Consider the following 18,943-nt stretch of genomic DNA (forward strand, 5'->3'; position numbering starts at 1 on the left):
CCAACTCTGCTATTGACCCCTCTGTAGATGCAGCCTAGGATCCAACTTGCCTTTGTTGCTGCAGCCGTGCTCTGCTGACTCATGTCCACCTCGCTGTCCAACAGGGTCCCCAGGTCAGCAAGGCTGCTTCCAGCCTCACAGATCCCAGCCTGTACCAGGCTCTTCGGTTGTGTCATCCCAGATGTAAGACACTGCCCTTGACTTCGTTCAACTTCATACTGTTCTTGTTTGCCCACTCTTCCAGCCTGTCCAGATCTCTCTGTAAAATGTCTCTTCCTTCTCCTCACTACTCAGGTCAGTGTCATCAGTAAATTTACTGAGGGTACCAGTAAATGCCACCACCCAGGTCATGCAGGAAGACACTAGAGAGCATTAGGACCAGCATCCACCCCAGGACACTCCACTTGTGGCAGGCTTCAAGCCTGAGTAAAACCCAAGAACCACCACAAGTTCTGATTTATTTTTTAAATAGTACATATTTGATGTCTCACCAAAATTAATTCAATTCTATATTGGCAAACTTTAGGTAGATCATTCCTTGTGCAGTTTTGGTGTCACCATTCAGTATACCGAAATATTTTCATCACTTTCCTTCTAACAAAATCTAGAGTAGAAAATTATAACTGCACAGTATTGAAAACAAAAACTCCTAACAATTTTTCTGAATCTTAGAGTACTTGAACTGAATTTGTAGAGTATTTTTTTGAATTTGCAGATTTTAAAAGGAAAATGAATATAATGATATCCTATTTTTCATCAAATATAGTGTGTATACATGTATATAAAATTCTGTGAAGGTACTAAAAATTTCTTTTTATCAAATTAATTTATTTAACTATGATCTTGAGTGATTAATGAATCTTTTCACATAAAGGCTTTTGTGGAAATCTGTTAAGCACACCTTCAGATTTAAAAAGCAAGCAATAGTTGTATATTAATTCATTAAGGTACAAAATCACTGCCTACTCAGTATGTAAGGCTAACAAGAAGGAGACTTATTTCAGAGAACTAATAAACTTTATTTATTACAACCCTCAAACTGCTTAGGTCAATGGAACATTTTAGTGATCTCCCCCCTTTCCTCCAGTGATTACACCACTGGAAACTATGGCAAACAGGAAGAGTCTCCCGTTATACTACTGATCATTATCAGTTAAGCATTGGACACCACAGTTTAAGTGCAACTTAAAATGCATGTATCTTCATTTTAACAGCTTCATATACATGCACAACACAGTTCAAACAGCCACTACTGACATTTTTTTCCATTGAAAGCATCAAATTTCATTAAGCTCCTCTTTGTATACAATTTCCCCCCTAAAAATACACTAATTCTCTACCACACATTCAATGCAAAGAGAGTGATGAACATTATGAACATGCTACTAAAAAAGCTAATGTATTGTAAAAATTTACTTATTATAATGAAGCACAGTAATTTCTAGGTTCGTATACTAATATGCACTAGCATGCAGAGAAACTAATTTTCTTTACTCAAAAACAGTTTTTGCAGTCATAAGCCCATGTCCATGTAAATCAGTTTTCCCTGCCTGTCTGTGGGAACATCTGGAATTTAAGAAAAATATAGCTCAAACTCAAAAGGATAACCCTCTCAACGATTTTTTAATTATTTTGGGAATCTAGAGAGGTTCCAGCTGACTGGAAGCTGGTAAGCATTGTGCCAATTTAAGAAGGGCAAGAAGGATGACCCTGGAAACTACAGGCCTGTCAATGTCACTTCAATGACTATTATAGAGAAGCTTATCTGGGGAGGTATTGAAAAACACCTGAAGGACAACGCAGTCATCAGTCACAATCAGTATGGGCTCCTGAGGGGAAAGTCCTGCTCAACAAACTTAATTCCCTCTTATGACAAGGTAACCCACCTAGGCATCAAGGGAAGCCAGCTGGCCTCATCTTTTGGGATTTCAGTAAAGCTTTCAGTACTGTCTCACAGTGTCCCCCCGGATCAAATGTCCAGGATTCAGCTGGATAAACATACCAGAGGATGGACGAGCGACTGGCTCACGGGTCAGGTCCAAAGTTGTAGCGAATGGGGTGACATCAGACTGCTGACCTGACACCAGCAGGGTTCTGCAGGACTCTATCCCTCCATAGGACCTTGTGCTCATCAACATCTTCAAAAATTACTTGGATGCACGACTAGAAGGATCACTAAGTAATTTTGCCAGTGATACTAAATTGGGAGGACCTGTTGACTCCCTCAAAAGCAAGGAGGCCCTGCAGAGACACATCAACAAATCTGAAGGCTGGGCAACCACAAACCATAAACAAAAGTGCTGGATTCTGCACCTGGGACGGGCAACCCTGGATGTACATACAGACCAGAATGAGATGCTGGAAAGCAGTGCCATGGGAAGGGACCTGGGGGTCCTGGTCAATGGCAAGTTGAATCTAAGTCAGCAGTGCCCTGGCAGCCAGAACGGCCAAGCATCTTCTGGGTAGCATCAGGCACAGCATCACCAGCCCAGCAAGAGAGGGGATTGTCCTACTCTGCTCTGCGCAGGGGCAGCCTCAACTTGAGTGCTAGGGGCAGTTTTGAGTGCCAAAAAATTAGAAAGATACAAAGCTTTTAGAGAGTGTCCAAAGGAGGGCCACAGAGGTGGTTCAGGACTTCATAAGGAATGGCTGAGATCACCTGGCTTGTTCAGCCTGGAGAAGAGGAGACAGAGGGCAGACCTCACTGCAGCCTATAACATCCTCATGGGGGAAGTGCAGGGTAGACACTGATTTCTCTCTGGTGATCAGTGACAAGACCCAAGAGAATGGCATGAAGCTGTGTCATGGGAAGTTTTAAGTCTGATATTAGGAAAAGGTTCTTCATCCAGAGGGTGGTTAGGCACTAGAACAGGCTCCCCAGGGAACTGGCCACACTGCCAACCCCGACAGAGCTCAAGAAGCATTCCAACAATGCCCTAAGGTTCATGGGATTTGTAAAATGTTCAAGGTCAGGATGATCCTTGTGGGTCCAATTCGGTATTCCTGTGATTCTAGGAAAGTAATTTTAAAAATTTGAAAGCAACATATTTTATTAAAAAAGCAGTTTGCAACATACCAATGAAGATGCAATGTTAAACAGACTGACACCTGCCTTTTGACTTTAACTCTTGCTGTGGAGGTTTTTGTTGGCCATTCATGTTTGACACATATTTTTGTAGCTTGATGTCTGCTTTTTGAATACCCAATGGTACTACCAGTGAAATTTCCCTACTCCTTAAAAGAAGGACAAAATGTAACTTGCTACCATGCCATCAAACCCGCAAATTGTGGGGGTTGGGGAAGTACTTCCTTATTTTAGATGCAGGAAACAGAAATAGAAAACAGCCTCACAAAAAGACTGAAGAAATCAGGAAATCCTAACTTAAGGCCCATTAGGCCAAACAAACAATTCCAACACCAAAATCATCTTTAATTATCATCTTACTATTTTCTCTACCTGTTTTCCAAACCACATATTCATACAATTACCCTTCAGGCAGACAAGACTTCTTTCTCCAAAAAGGGCATTTTTCTTGTTCTTGTACCCTACCTCTGCCACACCATAAATGTAATCTGTTGTGTTCTGCAGTTTAAAATATTCAAAAGCAAAGAAAGATATATCACAGTATTACAGATATTGCACAGATGCCTCTATTTGTTGATATTTTATTTACTAAGGCTAGAGGATAAAATGGCACACCAATTTTCATTTCACTTCCTGTCTTTTCAAGACATATTTGACTGGTACTAAAACAAGATGAAGTATTTAAATTGACTAACTGACTTTTCACAACCTCAACGTGAAAAGGGTAAAGTTATTTTTTAAACCTGTCAAGAATTAAGTAAGTTATGGTAGGCAAATACCCATTGCACAAGTTTAAGAATTAACTTGAGACTATAAATTGACAGGACTGGCATTACTGACAAAATCATTTTTGTTGGCTGCCCCATTAGTTGTTTCTCCTTTACATGTCAGAGCACGATTATGGGTTTTACTTCTACTGCAGAAGTGAAACAAATTATGTGAAGACTGAAGAACATAAAATCATGACAACAGACACCACCCTTCTGGATTTAAAAATTAGGTGATTGTTCTATTTTGCAGAGATGAGGACACGGTTATCTTGCCCAACTTCATCAGGTGCTCTTAATGGCTAACACTGTTTCCACCTTCTGGATGTAGAAAGGGAGCTTAACAAATAAACCAGCTCATTTCTGTGAACTGCACTTTATTATACCTGAAAGACATTAGTTTATCATGACGAAATTCAAGGAAAGCAAGAGCTACAGAGAATTATCTAATCTTAAGCATAAACTTTAGCTCTAAGTTGCAAGCTACTTGTTAAAGATTGTGTCTTGTTCCATTGTTATGAAAGAGTTTATGTTGATTTCAACTCCTCTGAAAAAAAAACCAACTTATTTTGTAAAAACATCATATTAATTTTTAAAGTAATTCTTCAAAAACTCATGACCCTATTTTTTTTTTCACTTTTGCTAATCCATCAGCTGAGAAGACTTGTTCTTAAATTACATGTAAGGGCCTATAAGTGGGATTATCATTATCAGAAGAAAGCTTAGGATTTCAGCTTGTTTGAACAATACATCTTTGCGGAACACTGTTATTTCCTCCCACAAAATATGAGTAATGCAGCACCACTGTAAGGTAAATTTTTTGATGTTGAAATATACAAGAAAGAAAGCAAAAGATGTCCTGCATTGGTAGAGCTAGTCAACCTCTCACAAGATAGCCAGATTGGAATGAAAACCTTCAGCTGCCTATTCTGGCTGAATCTTAAATTGAAAAATTAAGCTTCTACTTACAGGGCATCAGAAACTTTGAAAAAAACTTCCCAATCTGAAAATAAATTATTTTTATCAACCCTTTTTTTTTTGTTCCTGACCATATCTATGAGTTTGTCAAACTGCAATGAAACAGGGTATATAAAAAGAAAAAAAAAAAAAAATCAATTTTTCTCCCAGCTAGAATTCATGGCTCTCAGACCCTTCTTTCCCACGAACTTGTGAAGAACTATGACAGAAACTATTCTTTATATGAAGGTGAAGTTAATCTGACTCCGTTCTTTGCCAGAAGCTCAAAGAGGAGATGAACGAAGAAATGAACAATGCAACCATCCCAACTATTCCCTGATGCCAACCAAAACTCAACTGTACAGACAGCAGGAAGTCACGGAGGAGTTGTCTACAGAGTCACTGCAGTCCCAGACCCAAAGCACCAGCATCTAACACCCCAATTTTACCTCTAAATGCTATCTGCTTAAATCCCAAGTCCAAACTACCAGATATGTTATGGACAAAAGCTTTCTTACCAGCGCCGGAAGGCATTTGAGGATAGAAAAGAAACAAAAGAAAAACACTTCAAAGATTCCTCTGACCTTACACACCCTTCAAGAACAAGTGCAAGAGAGACTTTTAGTTCTTTCCTTAACTCCAATCCAGTTTGCCACACAGAATCAATAAATAGCTCTGAAGTTTGCAAGTTACGTGACACAAGACCTTCTTTGTGTTAAAACTTTTTTCTTTAGACAAACAACCCAGAATTCTCCTAAATATGGTTTTCCTACCCATAGCTTGACTCAGAACTACATTGTGACTAGCCCTAATGATTTCTCTGATGACCTGATTTTTCAAGTCAAAACTATCTCCAAACACTTTAAGGTCATGCTACTTCCAAAACTCATAGGCACAAAACAGTTTGTGTAGTATGAGAAAGGCTAAAAATAGCCATGGGCATTTTAGTAAAACACAAAAGACAAAAGCTCTTCCAGGAAACCTACTGATTTATTCACTACAGAGAAAGCCTAGCTCATTAATGACATGTCCAATTATAAATTCAGTGTATTGGGAAAAAAAAAAAAAAAAAAACAACAAAACAACCAACCAACAAACCCACTACTCAAACAAAAGGCAACGCAATAAAATACACAATCCCATCAATAGTTCAGTTTTCACTCACAGGTCTTCATGGGCATTTTTTTTTATTTATGTCACCATCTTTCTCCACAAATGTTGGTAACAACAGCCCCTCTTTCAAAAGCCATGGTGATTGTTGCCAATACCAGCAGAGCAAAAAGTTCAAATCCTAGTGAGTCTACCACTTGGCTGGCACTACCTTCAGCCTTGAATTTCCACAAAAGAGGATATATAGCATGTAACAGCAGGTTTAAATAGTCCCGAGACCACCAAAAATTGTATCATCATTATACTGGCAATTGTTTGCTTAATTGCCAGTGAACTTGGTAATGATTTAAGTTGAAGGAGGAGGACAGCTACTCACAGAAGATGTATTAGAGCAATAAACAAAACCCTCACTGAAGTGGCAGAACCACCTTCCCTCTTTGAAAGCAGAGAATAAATTCTCTCAGCTCAATACCAACAGGATTCTTCGCGTGCCTACAACCAAAGCTACTTTCTAAGCAAATATTATATTTCTAAGCATTATATTATATTATATAAGCAATATATTATATTCTAAGCAGTATAAAAATACATTTGTATAATCAGATTTCATACCAAAGAAGGGAATTGTATGATTCCACCTCTAACACTGACAGCAGTGCAGAGAATCAACACAAAGTTGTGAGGCACGAGTCTTATCTCTATTTTCAACCACAGCTTCATGTCCTGCCTGGTATTATTCACACAAACTAGCATCTGCAGAAAGCACAAGCCAAGTACAACCAGTGCACACTCACTCCTCCTGTCCTACCCTCACCTCACTCCTCCCTGAAGGATCTTCCCCATCCACTCCTACTTGGTTAGCTCCCGGCTGGAGAGGTTTCCTCCCCTCTTAACAGAGCCACTTGCACACTTGTAGCCAAATGAGCCCCCAGATCTCATACTCTAGGAAGATGGTGCTTGTACTGACACCTCACACTTCAGCATGTCTGAAGTCAAAGTTTGAAGCTGAAGTCTCTCCTCTGAAGATTCTGCCTGAAAACTCCACAGGCAGTCTCTCCTCCAGTCTCTCAGGGACAGGTTTCTGTCACATCAGTATCAAAAAGCCATTCACACTTCCAGAACAATAAGGAAGTCCTACCCAGTGTCCCTCACTGCCTGTCAAGAGGAATATGACCTGTGTATACAGATACAGAAAACACAAGGCTACATAATCAAGAAAAACTGAAGTGGCACTTGTGGAGTGCAAACTGGAGATGACCGCAAGGCACTCTCTTTTTAGCTCCAATAGGAAAATCTCACATCTGTTTCAACCACATTCACAAATTAAATATGAGCTTATGAATTCACAGCAACTGATCCAGGTACAAATACTTATGCTTAAAATATCCAAATCTACAAATGCCTCCACACAGAAAGTTCTTCTGGTCTTCTGTGGCAGATACCTTTCAAAAAATTATTTGGGCTAGAAACAGGTTTACTGAACAAGAAGGCTAGAACTCTGCAAATAAATGTCAAATTAGTGTTTTCTATTTAGTTTTGGTAAATTTTATTTTCTGCTGTGTGAAGCTTCAACAGAGAAAATTACAGGTTGCCCAGAGAAGTTGTAGTTAGGACAATGAAGGACAATGCAGTTGTCAAAAGTCTTCCTGGGCAACCTGGTCTAAGCCACTCTATCAGAGCAGGGGAATGAGGGACCTCCAGAGGTTCTTTCTAGCCTCAATCATTCTGTGAAAAAAACATCATTTGTACTCAACAATGTACCACTTTCCCATAATACATGGTAATAAAAATTAATAAGTCAGACTTCCAAATCACCATCCAAAGTAACTGATCTAGACAAAAGAAACAAGTGATCAAATAGCAGCCAGCTGGAGATGAATGCCCAAACCACTGTTCCTTCACACTTTCCCGCTGGAAATAACCATTATGGCTATAATACAAGTTTTAGTAACCATCTGCTGAAAAATGTAACATCTCCAACCACAAAACAGGAAAAAATTTCCTAGCTGAAATTTCCAGATGTCAAGACAAGCTTCTGGCTTCCTCTTTTTCAAAAAGCACATTCCAGATGACATATTTAGTTTTGTGTAGTCAGGGTTTTTTTTTGGCTGTTAATAATTTGCTAAAAATTAAGCTGACCCTCCAGAGAAACAGTATTTTCATAGCAGTCGAGTCACTGACTACACATGAAAACAGCCATCTTCTATTAATGCATTTTCTATGTAGGTATCTCACATCAAGTTTTCCTCAATATACTCATACCTTAGCATTTAATACATCTGAATATAGTGCAGCACAAAGTACTACACTGCTTTCTACTATGTTAGAGAAAAATATAAAGACACAATTAGTCAATCTTTACATAACTATTAGCATTGAAGGATTTTTTCTACGTGAATATTATGACTCACAGAGATCAGTAAGAAAAAACAAGGATGTGTTCCACTTGTGTTTCCAGTTCAATTATAAACTCCACAGCCCAGACACACTCAAGCTAGAAACACTTTTAGGCAGTTCCAATCTAGAGTCCAAACTAAAGCCTTAGCGTGTGCAGCGTTTCCTACTGAGATGTCCAAGCATTAGGTCTTTGCATCATCTCAGATCATGCAACTGACAAAAAAAACAAGCAAACCTTCACATATTTCTGAGCTCTATGAATAAAACAGAAAAATGAATGCATATAAGAAAGTAAGAGAAGCTAAAATAAAGAAATCTGCAGTTGGATTTCAAACAGGACCTACTAATAAAGAGATCTTACATACTGTCCCCGTGACAGTTTTTATTGTATAAATATTGACAGGGAGTGGCAACCTTTCAGCTAATGAAAGCAAATCCTTTACAAGATTTTGAGTATCAGAATAGACTTTGACCCCTGCTCCAGTCAGAAGCTGGTGCTGATCCTGTGCTGGTTCTCCCGTAGCAACATGGGCAGCCAACCCAGCCAAGCAGCTCCTGTTCGTCCAGACAGCCTCCAGACAGCTGTAACTGAAGATGCACCACAGCACCTTACACCCTGCTGAAGCTGAGCACACCGCAGAGACATCTCTACCTCGCTGACTGGAGACTTCAGCACAGGCAATCCAATCATCTCAGCACAGCAAAACAACATGGAAAAGAGAAGCTCCAAACCACTTTTCTTCTTCTCAAAGATCCTGTTTCAGCACTTGTTCAATCACTGTTCACAGAATCATTTAGGCTGGAAAAGACCTGTAAGGTCATTGAGTCAAACCATTTCCCCAGCACTGCCAAGAACAATCACTAAATCGTGTCCCCATGTGCCACCTCTACACACATGTCCCTTCCAGGTATGGGGACTCCATCACTGCCCTGGGGAGCCTGTTCCACGCCAGTGTTCCAGTGTCACAGCTTTCCTGCTGCACGTGGCTCCCTGCTCCACCTGTTTGCTGTCCATGCTGTGTGCCTTGACACTAATTCGCGTGTTAATTTCAGCAGACTGCTAAGGAAGCTAAAAGATGGTGTTATTTGCATTTGCTTTAACTGAGCTATAACTGGGAGTTGCCTGTTTAGTGCCTGCAGTTTTACCAGTATTGTCACATCATCCTTCTGGCTTTATTGCTGATGGAATGACTGGACAAATGAAGGCAAAGACAGAAAAGTTTTTAACCATTCTCCATTTTTTTCCTCAGATACATAAGTTCAGTTTCTCAGTATTTCTATTTGGAACTGAAATTTCTTGATGACAAATGAGTTTTGACAAATAAAATCAAGCAACATCCACCAAAAAAAGACTTTAATTACACGGTTTGGGACCTCTTAAATTCAACATAAACATCCTGTATCAAGACAAACATCTCAGTGTTCTCTGGTAAGAGACCTCAAAAAGCTTTTTATTTTTATATAGTACTAAAGTATGACCTAGGGAATTCTGTTAACAGCAGCTGTGAGGCTACCAACATCATCTGCTCACAGGGCTTCTCAGTATTTATTAAGTTCTCAATGAGTGGCTCCTGAAGCTATCACTGTCCTCAAAGTCAAAGATTTACAGACCAACAGGTTGATTTTCAATTTGTCCAGCAAACAAATTCCAGGTGTTTCCCTCTTCCTTCCCTCAAGCAACAAAAAATAACCACTCTGCAGTTGCCAGGGGAAAGGACATTGTTTACTAATATTTTTACTTTGTAAGAGCATTTATAGCTTAGTTGGGTGTTTTATTCCTCTTGTTGAAATGTGTCTTAACATCAACTTTCTATTATCATTCCTCATTAAAACTTTTTGTAGGAAAAATAAATAATTACATTCCTACACAGTCTCTAGTTTTATAAGCAGAAGAATTGGCTAAGTTAACTATTAATTCTTCTGTAAAACCTACCATACACCATGAAACAAATGCTAACATTTCGACAGTTCCACATTTCTACTGTTAAATTTCTAATGGCTAATGTAATACTAAAAATTCTTAAGAGATGCAACTTGAAATAAGAAACCATCAAGTTACTTATTTTCAAAGCCAACTTAGAGTTGCATTTTACCTTTGACTAACATATCAAGATATATTTTATCATTGACTTAACATGAATTTTAGTATTTCATAATCTGTAGTGATGAGTAGATAACATTACATAACATTATTATTAATGTTAATTAACATTTACAGTAACAATTAATGGTAATAATTAACATTATTTTTGCATATGACGTTCAGATATGGAATTTCAAGACATGGAATTGTATTTCTAGGTCAGCCAGAAGTCTTATTTTGAATCTAACTACCAAATCATGGAATGGTTTGGGTTAGAAGGGACCTTTAAGGGTCATCTAGTACCAAACCCCTGCCATGGGCAAAGACACCTTCCCCTATACCAGGTTGCTCAAAGTCCCATCCAATCCGGCCTTGAACACTTCCATGGATGGTGTATCCACAACTTCTCCAGGCAAGCTGTTCCAGTGCCTCACCACCCTCCCGGTAAAAAACTTCTTCCTCATGTCCAATCTACATCTACACTACCCCAAAATCCTTCTCCACAGGGCTGCTCTCAAACCATTCAACACGCAGTCTGTAGTGATGCTGCTGATTGCCCCAATACAACTGCAGACCTTCCACTTGGACCTAAAGAATGGTAGAAACACGTCCAAGGAGATTTTGTCAATCACAACACTTTCACTCACTTTGCACCATCTTCAGACAACTTAAAGAATCCTGAAGCTGACAATCTGCAAGTGTTTGTGATGTTCTGCTTCTTGAATATATATATATACACACACAAGAAGCTTCATTAGCAATCAAGGAAGCTTCTAAAATATCAAATTTTTCTGGCATTTAATCACTCAGACTTTAAGAGCAGAGTTAGTGTGATTTCAGTCAACATGATTTCAACAGCTATTTGGATAGATACCTCTAAAGTAAAGGTACTTTTAGTTATTTACTTTTTATTTATTGCTTTTTAAAATTTTATTATCGAAATCCCTAATCACAAAGTCTTCAGAAGAGCTTTCTAACACATTTAACAGAAGGGAAATATGTCTAGTAACAGAGATATATATAGAACTCCAAATATCAAAGATGAGGAGATCATCTTGCCTTTTCCTATGCAAGACAGATGAACATTATTTAATCTAGCTGATGAAACCAACCTAGGAAAAACAGGTGAATCAAGCTCTGTAGCTATGCATTTCTGGTGCAACAAAAATGGAAATCTCTTCAGAGTAGATAAAACAAGTTTGTGATATGCTTTGATTTGCAGTGTTTACTGCTGTCAGTTATTTTGAAGACAAACTGCTCAATAAATGAAATATTTGACATCTTTGATGATTAAGACCAACAAAAGTGTGAAGTTTCTAAAATCAACTACGGAAGTAACTAAGTACATTAATAATTTTAATATTATATTGTTATATATAAAAAGAAAATATATATAATAACTCAAGTGCCTGTATAAACCATAAAAACACTCTTCATGAGTTCCTACCTAAACAGAGAGAACACTGAAATACATTTTCATGAAAAGTTACTAGTTATTTTAGAATCAAAACCATATGCAATTCCAGGTCAAAATGTCCCACATCTACACACTTGCTATACCCCTTGACTTCCCACTCTACAAAAACTGGAAGCCCATAAAGCCCAGAATTTACTAAAATGTGGGTTCATTCCAAAAATTGTTGTAGAACTATGCTAACTGAACACTACTTTTCAGTGTTTAAGCTCACTTAGCTCAAGTTAACAGTTAGTCACTTACACTGCCTTTGGGCCTACTCAACACCCCTATGGAAATTACCAGGATCTGACCACTGCACACCCCACAGTGTGACCACCTCTCTAACACAGCCTTCAGTCTTATTACATCTTTTGGGGACTGTAGGACTCCTAGTACCAAATATTTTGAGCAAATGCACTACATGATGTTGTGACACATTGTCTGTGCTTAACTCGGGCTTAGGCCTCCTCATGCCTCATCAAAAAAAAACATGATTCCCCTGCCTACTACTAAATCAAGTGCATGGAAGCCCCAAAGAAACAAATCTTGTTACAGACAGTTGCAACTTAAATTCATTTTCTTACTCTGTTTTTTATTACAGTTACATAAGAAAAAACAGGAAAAATAAATACATCTCTCTCCTGCACTTCAGCTTTATGAATTTCCTTCCTGCAGCATGTAAATCGAAGTTACAAGGCCCTCGGTGTGCCTTTTCCGCCTGCTTGGCTCTGTTGTCAGCACTCTTCTCCCACACCTTCCTCAAACGGTAACATCTTCCTTTGTATCAGGCCCCACCCCATCTTCTTTTCTTAAGAGTTCTCATATTATTTCACATATAAATTTAGACTCTTTCTAGCATACAGAACATAGCTTATGACAGTTACAAAGCCCAAAATGGCTACAAAGCTGATTTAAAGGTTATTCCATGTCTTGTCTCTTAGTCTATGAAGGCTACAAACTGATGGGGAAGAAAAATAAGAGCAGAAGAAAAATGAAGCCAAGTTAGAGGAAAAAAACCTCCTAAGAGAAGCCAAGAGCATTGCTGAGACTTTTCATCATACAGTCAAAAAAAAATGTTCCCTGAACCTAAATGAACCCCAGCATTTTAAACATACACATATAGAATATCAGATGTTGAAGTGTCTGTGTGTCTGTGATTCCTGTATTTCCACTCAGATACACACAGTTAGCTTCCACCTTTGCTTAGGAAAAAGTCAAAGCAGTTGTAAGGAGCATCAATGCACAACCTTAATCAAAGGTAAAAATATTTTAATTTTTTAAAGTTTTACTAGAAAGAATTTTTGTATGTAGTCAGAAAAATACGATTTAACTTTCTTGTTAAGTGTACCACGTCTAAAGTCTGTCAAATTTCCCTCTTTAACTGAGACTTGCAGGGAGGAGAATGGGGAGTTCATTTCAGAAGGTATTCAAATGCAAATCAATTACACCTAAGCACTTCTTCCATAAAAGCATATCCATACAGATTTTAATGGATTTGATATATAAATAGTACTTTGGGCCAAGAATGATGCTTATAGTGTGAATCATCACATTAAGAACTGGTGTAAAACATTTAAGCCGTTTAGAAAATGTTAGGATACTTATATTCTTCTATAGAAAAGACCCCAAAAACAAGTGAAGCAAAGTGTATGTCCAGCCAGCAGTTAAGACTTATTGACCAAACACATACAAAGTTAGCTTATCAAGCGATTTCCTCAGAAGCATCATTTTCTTTAATTGGTAATAATTTAAAAGAAATTTCCTAAGAAACTGTCACTTCAAAGGACCTTAAAATCTGTAATGCAAACACATGTTCTACAACTTTCAGCAAGCATGACAGGAAGAATCCCAGCAAGTTCATTCCCAAACTGACTACAGCTTAAGCTCCTAATCACAATTAAGATAACTGAAATGGGGCAAATCCTTAAACTGATTATAAGATTAAGGAATACAGTTAAAGATACTACCAACTGCATGTCTGATACCTGGCAATTCTTTCTTACAACTGTAGGAAGGTCCCTATACAACAGCCAGCAGTTCAGCACATACTAGCAAACTGAGCCATGGTTAATGTAAACTCTGGACTCTTAGCTGACTTTATATTCTTGCCACCTATCAATAGAACCTGGCCGTAAAAACGCCTGATAAGTCTCGAGGTATCAAAATTGACACACTATATTCTAAGAACCAGAGGTCTTCTCATTAGCTGTGGTTCTAAGATGACAGATAGGTAAAGTAGACCAAGAGAAGCAAATTAACTAGAAGATGCAGTGCTATTTTCCTTTGTGACAACAGCATCCACAAGGTTCTGCTTTTATCTAGGGATGTAGGTTGGACCTGCCAACACTTCAGAAACTCAAAAAACTGTAATAAGTTAAAGAGAGTAAACAAAAAAAAATTGTCAACTTGTACAGATTCTTGCACTAATCTTTTAATCTATTCACTGCCTGATGCTAAAGTAAGCTTTCTGCCAAGAACCATGAAGCAAAAAATGAAGAATGACTATTAAGAGCTATCTCCACCCCCACACCTCCCTTCCCTTCCAACCCCAAATGTCAGGGTTCATACGAGGAACAAATTCAATTTATTTGTTCCTCTCTGTGACAACAGAAAGCCAGGGAAAAAATACACTAAAGAACTTCCATCACTTGCTCCAAAGAAAATAAGCCCTCTACTTCAGTGTGAAAGCACAAATTACACTTTGGTACTATTTAAGGACATCCCTAGGCATATCTAAGGACCCAGATGCATCCCCAACAAATTGGCTGTATTTGGCATGCAGTTTACTGTGGTACTCAGTGAACTAAATGAGAACTAAAAGATCATCCAATTCTGTCAATCGGCTACCAAATGACGTCGATTGGTTTTACATCAGGAAGTGTTACGGCTTGCTTTCCTATGATGCAGCTGTAACACTGACAGCACTGGTGACATGCAGCTATTAGGTACAATCAATTAGGGAAACAACAAGCGAGTAGGCCTACCACAACCACCACTTTAAAATGCATTTAAACACCTGCCCCCACCTGTAAGGGCTTATTAATTGTGTTGTATGCGACTGTCAGCGCTGCAGTGCTTAACCACAGCATAAGAGGACCTCGGTCTTTAAAAAAGTTGCTGGAGAGAGAACCGGTATCAAAGCTATTTGACGTCCTGTGCTCACACAGAGGAACGGCACTCACGAATTCCGCCTTTGTGGAAAGGCTCCACCGCCCCTGTGACAGCCGGCGAGGCACAGAGCAGCGCTCGGAGCGAGAGATGACAAGTGTGAGGCAGGGCTGGGCAGGCGCCTCCTTGGCATGAGCCGCTCTCCCGGCACACGGGCACACTCACGCACCCTCGGCCCAACGCTGGGTAAACAAAACACCAGCACGGAGCAGAGCAGGGCGGAGACTCAGCCAGGAGTGCGAGATTCGGTCCCACAGGGTAAGGAATTCGGGGAGACGTGACCGGGGGCCCATGGGCGCTCCGCACTCACCAGCAAACAGTCCACGTTCACTTCGGATTTGGGGTCCTTCAAAGTCACGTCGATTTTCTCAAACCGAGACTCAAAACTTTCTCCTGTCGACATGTTTCCGGAGTTTAAAAGTTTCCCTTATTCCAGAGCAAAGTTAAGGTTAAAAAAAAAAAAAAAGATAAAGTAAAAAAAAAAAAAATTAAAAAAAATATAAAAAACAGGAACAGGGGAGCGCAAAAGAGAAACTACAGCCTGTACCAGGCTGAGGAAGCGCCTCCTGCGAGATCCCTTCAATCACAAAAGTCTCTGGGGCAAGTCCCTGTAAAGGGGGCAGAGAATCCAAGGGGAGCCCGCAGCAGGCGGGGGACGAGGCTGCTTCTCCCCCCGCTCCTCCAGGCACGCACGCAGCTTCCCGGGATGCTCACAGCTCCGCAGCAGCAGGTTTCCTCTCCCTCCCTCCTCTGCTCGGGCCCCACCGTCTCAGCATTCCCATTTTCCCAGCCAGGGAAGCCGTCCTGGGCTCCAGCGTAGCGGTCCCTCCTCCTCGCCCCGCTGCTGCAGCGCCGGCGGGTCGGTGCCAGGTTCCGGAGCGCGGCTTTCTTTCCGGTGAACCAGAAGAAACAACAGAAGAGGGGAAACAAAAAAAAAAAAAAAGAAAAAAGAAAAAAAAAAGAAAAAAAAAAAGACAAAAGCCTGCAGCCACACCAACAAGGCAAAAATGGATGGTAAAATAAAACTTAGAAGTCCCCTCTCAGCGCCGTGGGGTCGCTCCGTCCGTGGGCACCGGGCGAGGAAGAGAGGAAGGCACGGAGCGAGTGCCCCCGCGGGCGGCGGACGAGTAACCTCACCGGCGGAACGGCCGCAGCAGCATCTTTCTTCCTCTCGCTCTCCTCGCTGCCTCCCGCCGCTGCCAACGCCGGTTCAGCCCCTCCCTCTCTGCTCCTCCGCCTCACGGACGTGAGGGCAGCCCGGACCGCCTCAGAAACGACCCGAGGTTGCGGCGTGAGAGGGAAGGAAGGAAGGAGGTGGCTTAAGGGGAGGGGAGAGCGTGAGGTCCGGCGGCTTCAAGGGAACCTGCGAGATTCACCAACATGTCCGCCTTCCTGTTTGAACAGTCGGGACGGGGCGCGGGGCGCATGCGCGGGGGAACGGCTCCGGTGCGGCCGGGGCCGGGCCGGGACGGCGGCAGGGGGCGCGCGCCTGGGAAGGAATCACAGCCACCGAATCAGTTGGGTTGGAAAAGACCTCGGAGACCATCCGAGCCAACCTGTGACCAAACACCACCGTGTCAACTAGACCAGGGCACTGAGTGCCACATCCAGTCTTTCCTTAAATACCTCTAGGGACCGTGACTCCACCACCTCCCTGCACAGTCTATTCCAGCATCTAATCGCCCTTTCTGTGAAGAGACTTTCCTAATGTCCAATCTAAACCTCCCCTGGCGCAATTTAAGGCTGTGTTCTCTGGTCCTGTTACTTGTTGTCTGGGAGAAGATGCCGACCCCAGCTGCTCACACCCTCCGTTCAAGTAGTTGTAGAGAGCGATAAGGTCACTCCTGAGCCTCCTTTTCTCCAGGCTAAACACCCCCAGCCCCTCAGCCGTTCCTCATGGGATGTGCGCTCCACACCCTGCACCAGCCTCGTTGCCCTGGTGAAGGAAAAAGCCGGAGAGGCGGGAGCGGGCGGGAGGCAGCGCGTTCGGCCGGACCCCGACCCCGGTGCGGGCGGGGCGGTGGGACTGCCCGGGATCCCCCTTCCGGGAGCCGCTGTCCTTGTGCGCCCGCCCCTGCCCGGCAGTTCCGGCGGGAGTTGCGCGGAGCCCGGGGCCAGCGTCCCGCCGGGAAAAGCTGCGCTTCCCGCCGTTCCCCGTGCCATGGGGGGGTGTTGCCGCCGTGTTTCCGCCCCGGCTCCGCGGAGGCGCCTCAGCGCTGGTGGCTCCCGCCGCCTTGCAGGGCACGGGGGACAGGTGGTAGGGAGGGTCACTCCTAGAGCTGCTGTGGGCTCCATCCTTGTGGATCTTCAAAAGCCAGGCCCTGGACAGCCGGCTGTCGGTGGTCCTTAGGTGACCCCTCACTGCAGATATTCCAGAACTATATGGGCGCAATCCTGTGCTATGTGCTCTGGGATGATCCTGCTTGAGTAGGGAGATTGGACCACATTACACAGTGTAGTACCTTTCCACCTTGACCTATTCTATGATTCTGCAGTTCTGTCCTACCTGATCAGGAGGACTAGGAGAAGCTGGCCTCCAGAGATCCATTTCAGTGACAGCCACTCTGCCATCCTGTGTGTCCCAGGAAGGAGAGGCCAACTTACACAGTGCTGGAAGTTCAAAGCATTCCCATTTATGTCCAGTCAAGAGCCATGCACAAGATAGCATACCAAACACAGAAAAGAATAGATACCAGCAGTAAATCTCTGCAGCCTGTGTTGGTGTTTCCAATTCAAACCTTACCTTGAGACCACAGCAGGGTCCTTCTCTTCAAATAAGGAAACAATCGTAGAATCCCTTAGGTTGGAAGGGATCTCTGAGATCATCCAGGCCAACCTCTGACTGAACACCATCATGTCAATTAGAACATGCCACTAAATGCTACATCCAGTCTTTTCTAGAACACCTTCAGGAATAGCAATGCCACCATCTCCCTGGGCAGTCCAGTCCAATGTTTATCAACCCTTTATGTGAAGAAATTCCTCATAACTTCCAACCTGACCTTCCTGTGGGTCAGCTTGAGACTTGAGTGAGGTAATGATTTCAAATATTGCTGGACAGAGGCCACTGTATTGCTTCGGTTCTTCGACTTCCACTGCAGTTCCATAAGTGGCAATGACATTTTTACTAAGATCACTATAAATTGCATAGTGATTGTCAAGTCATTGATCTCTGGTCACTGCACAGTTGCCAGTAGCAAACCTGAATCATTAGCACTGTAAATTATTTTCCATGTCATGGTTAGGAAACAAATTCATAGCCAAGTGTTAGAGCGTTTGAGCTATTCAGTCTTGGATGCCAGTACTTGCTATCTTGCTTGATTCAGAAAAAATAAGAAATTGTATTCTACATCTTGCTTTTTCTTATCCACAGCTGCCTGCATCTTTGGTTTTGTTTTCTGCTGAGAAGTATGTACAGTTAAAGCAAAAATACAGGCTACAACAATATTTCCTGCTCTCTCATTTTGTGCTGGCTACTACCACAGCCCTTTGATTCAGAAGGTTTGGTTGCTCTTGGAAATGCAGATGTTCCATTTCATCAACCACAGTCCAAAGAGAACAATTCCACAAGCTACAGGGTATAGGCTTGGGATCATTTCATAAGTGATGCAGTAAGTAATTTTTAAAATACACAGAAAATGCTTCTTGCAGTCTTCATCTAAAACAAGAAAATCATCACTAGAGATACAAAGCCTAATTCACAGTGTTCTTGGGCATCTGATTTAAGCATTAGGGATGATGCCAGGCCTCAGCAGGGTGATTTGAGGCACCTAACTGAAAACAATGCAAAATTCATGAGCCTGTAATAGCGTATGGAAGAGGAAGCCTGAATCTGCAGCTTAGTGGGCAGGATCACCACTGTGATCAGCAGGTGCCACTTACATGTTTTACCCAATGTCTATGGGAAAACTTACAGGTAC

General features: G+C 41.6%; 1 protein-coding gene across 3 annotated transcripts in view; it reads right to left on the bottom strand.

The window, feature by feature from the left end:
• ROCK1 (Rho associated coiled-coil containing protein kinase 1) overlaps positions 1–15,987 on the bottom strand; it is an 83,101-nt gene extending 67,114 nt beyond the window's left edge. The window contains exon 1 of one of the 3 annotated variants that reach the window (XR_012054101.1): positions 15,334–15,984. Coding sequence is in view for 2 of the 3 variants with exons in the window: in XM_030266066.4 (XP_030121926.2) it covers positions 15,334–15,426 (93 nt within the window). In the remaining variant the exon portion in view is untranslated. Of the gene's footprint in view, positions 1–15,333 lie in introns of all 3 variants that reach the window. The other 2 variants (XM_030266066.4, XM_030266065.4) reach the window with 2 other exon arrangements.
• Between the last annotated feature and the right edge of the window lie 2,956 nt (positions 15,988–18,943).

The sequence above is a fragment of the Taeniopygia guttata genome, chromosome 2 (assembly GCF_048771995.1).
Source record: "Taeniopygia guttata chromosome 2, bTaeGut7.mat, whole genome shotgun sequence".
In the NCBI taxonomy this organism is placed as follows: domain Eukaryota; kingdom Metazoa; phylum Chordata; class Aves; order Passeriformes; family Estrildidae; genus Taeniopygia; species Taeniopygia guttata.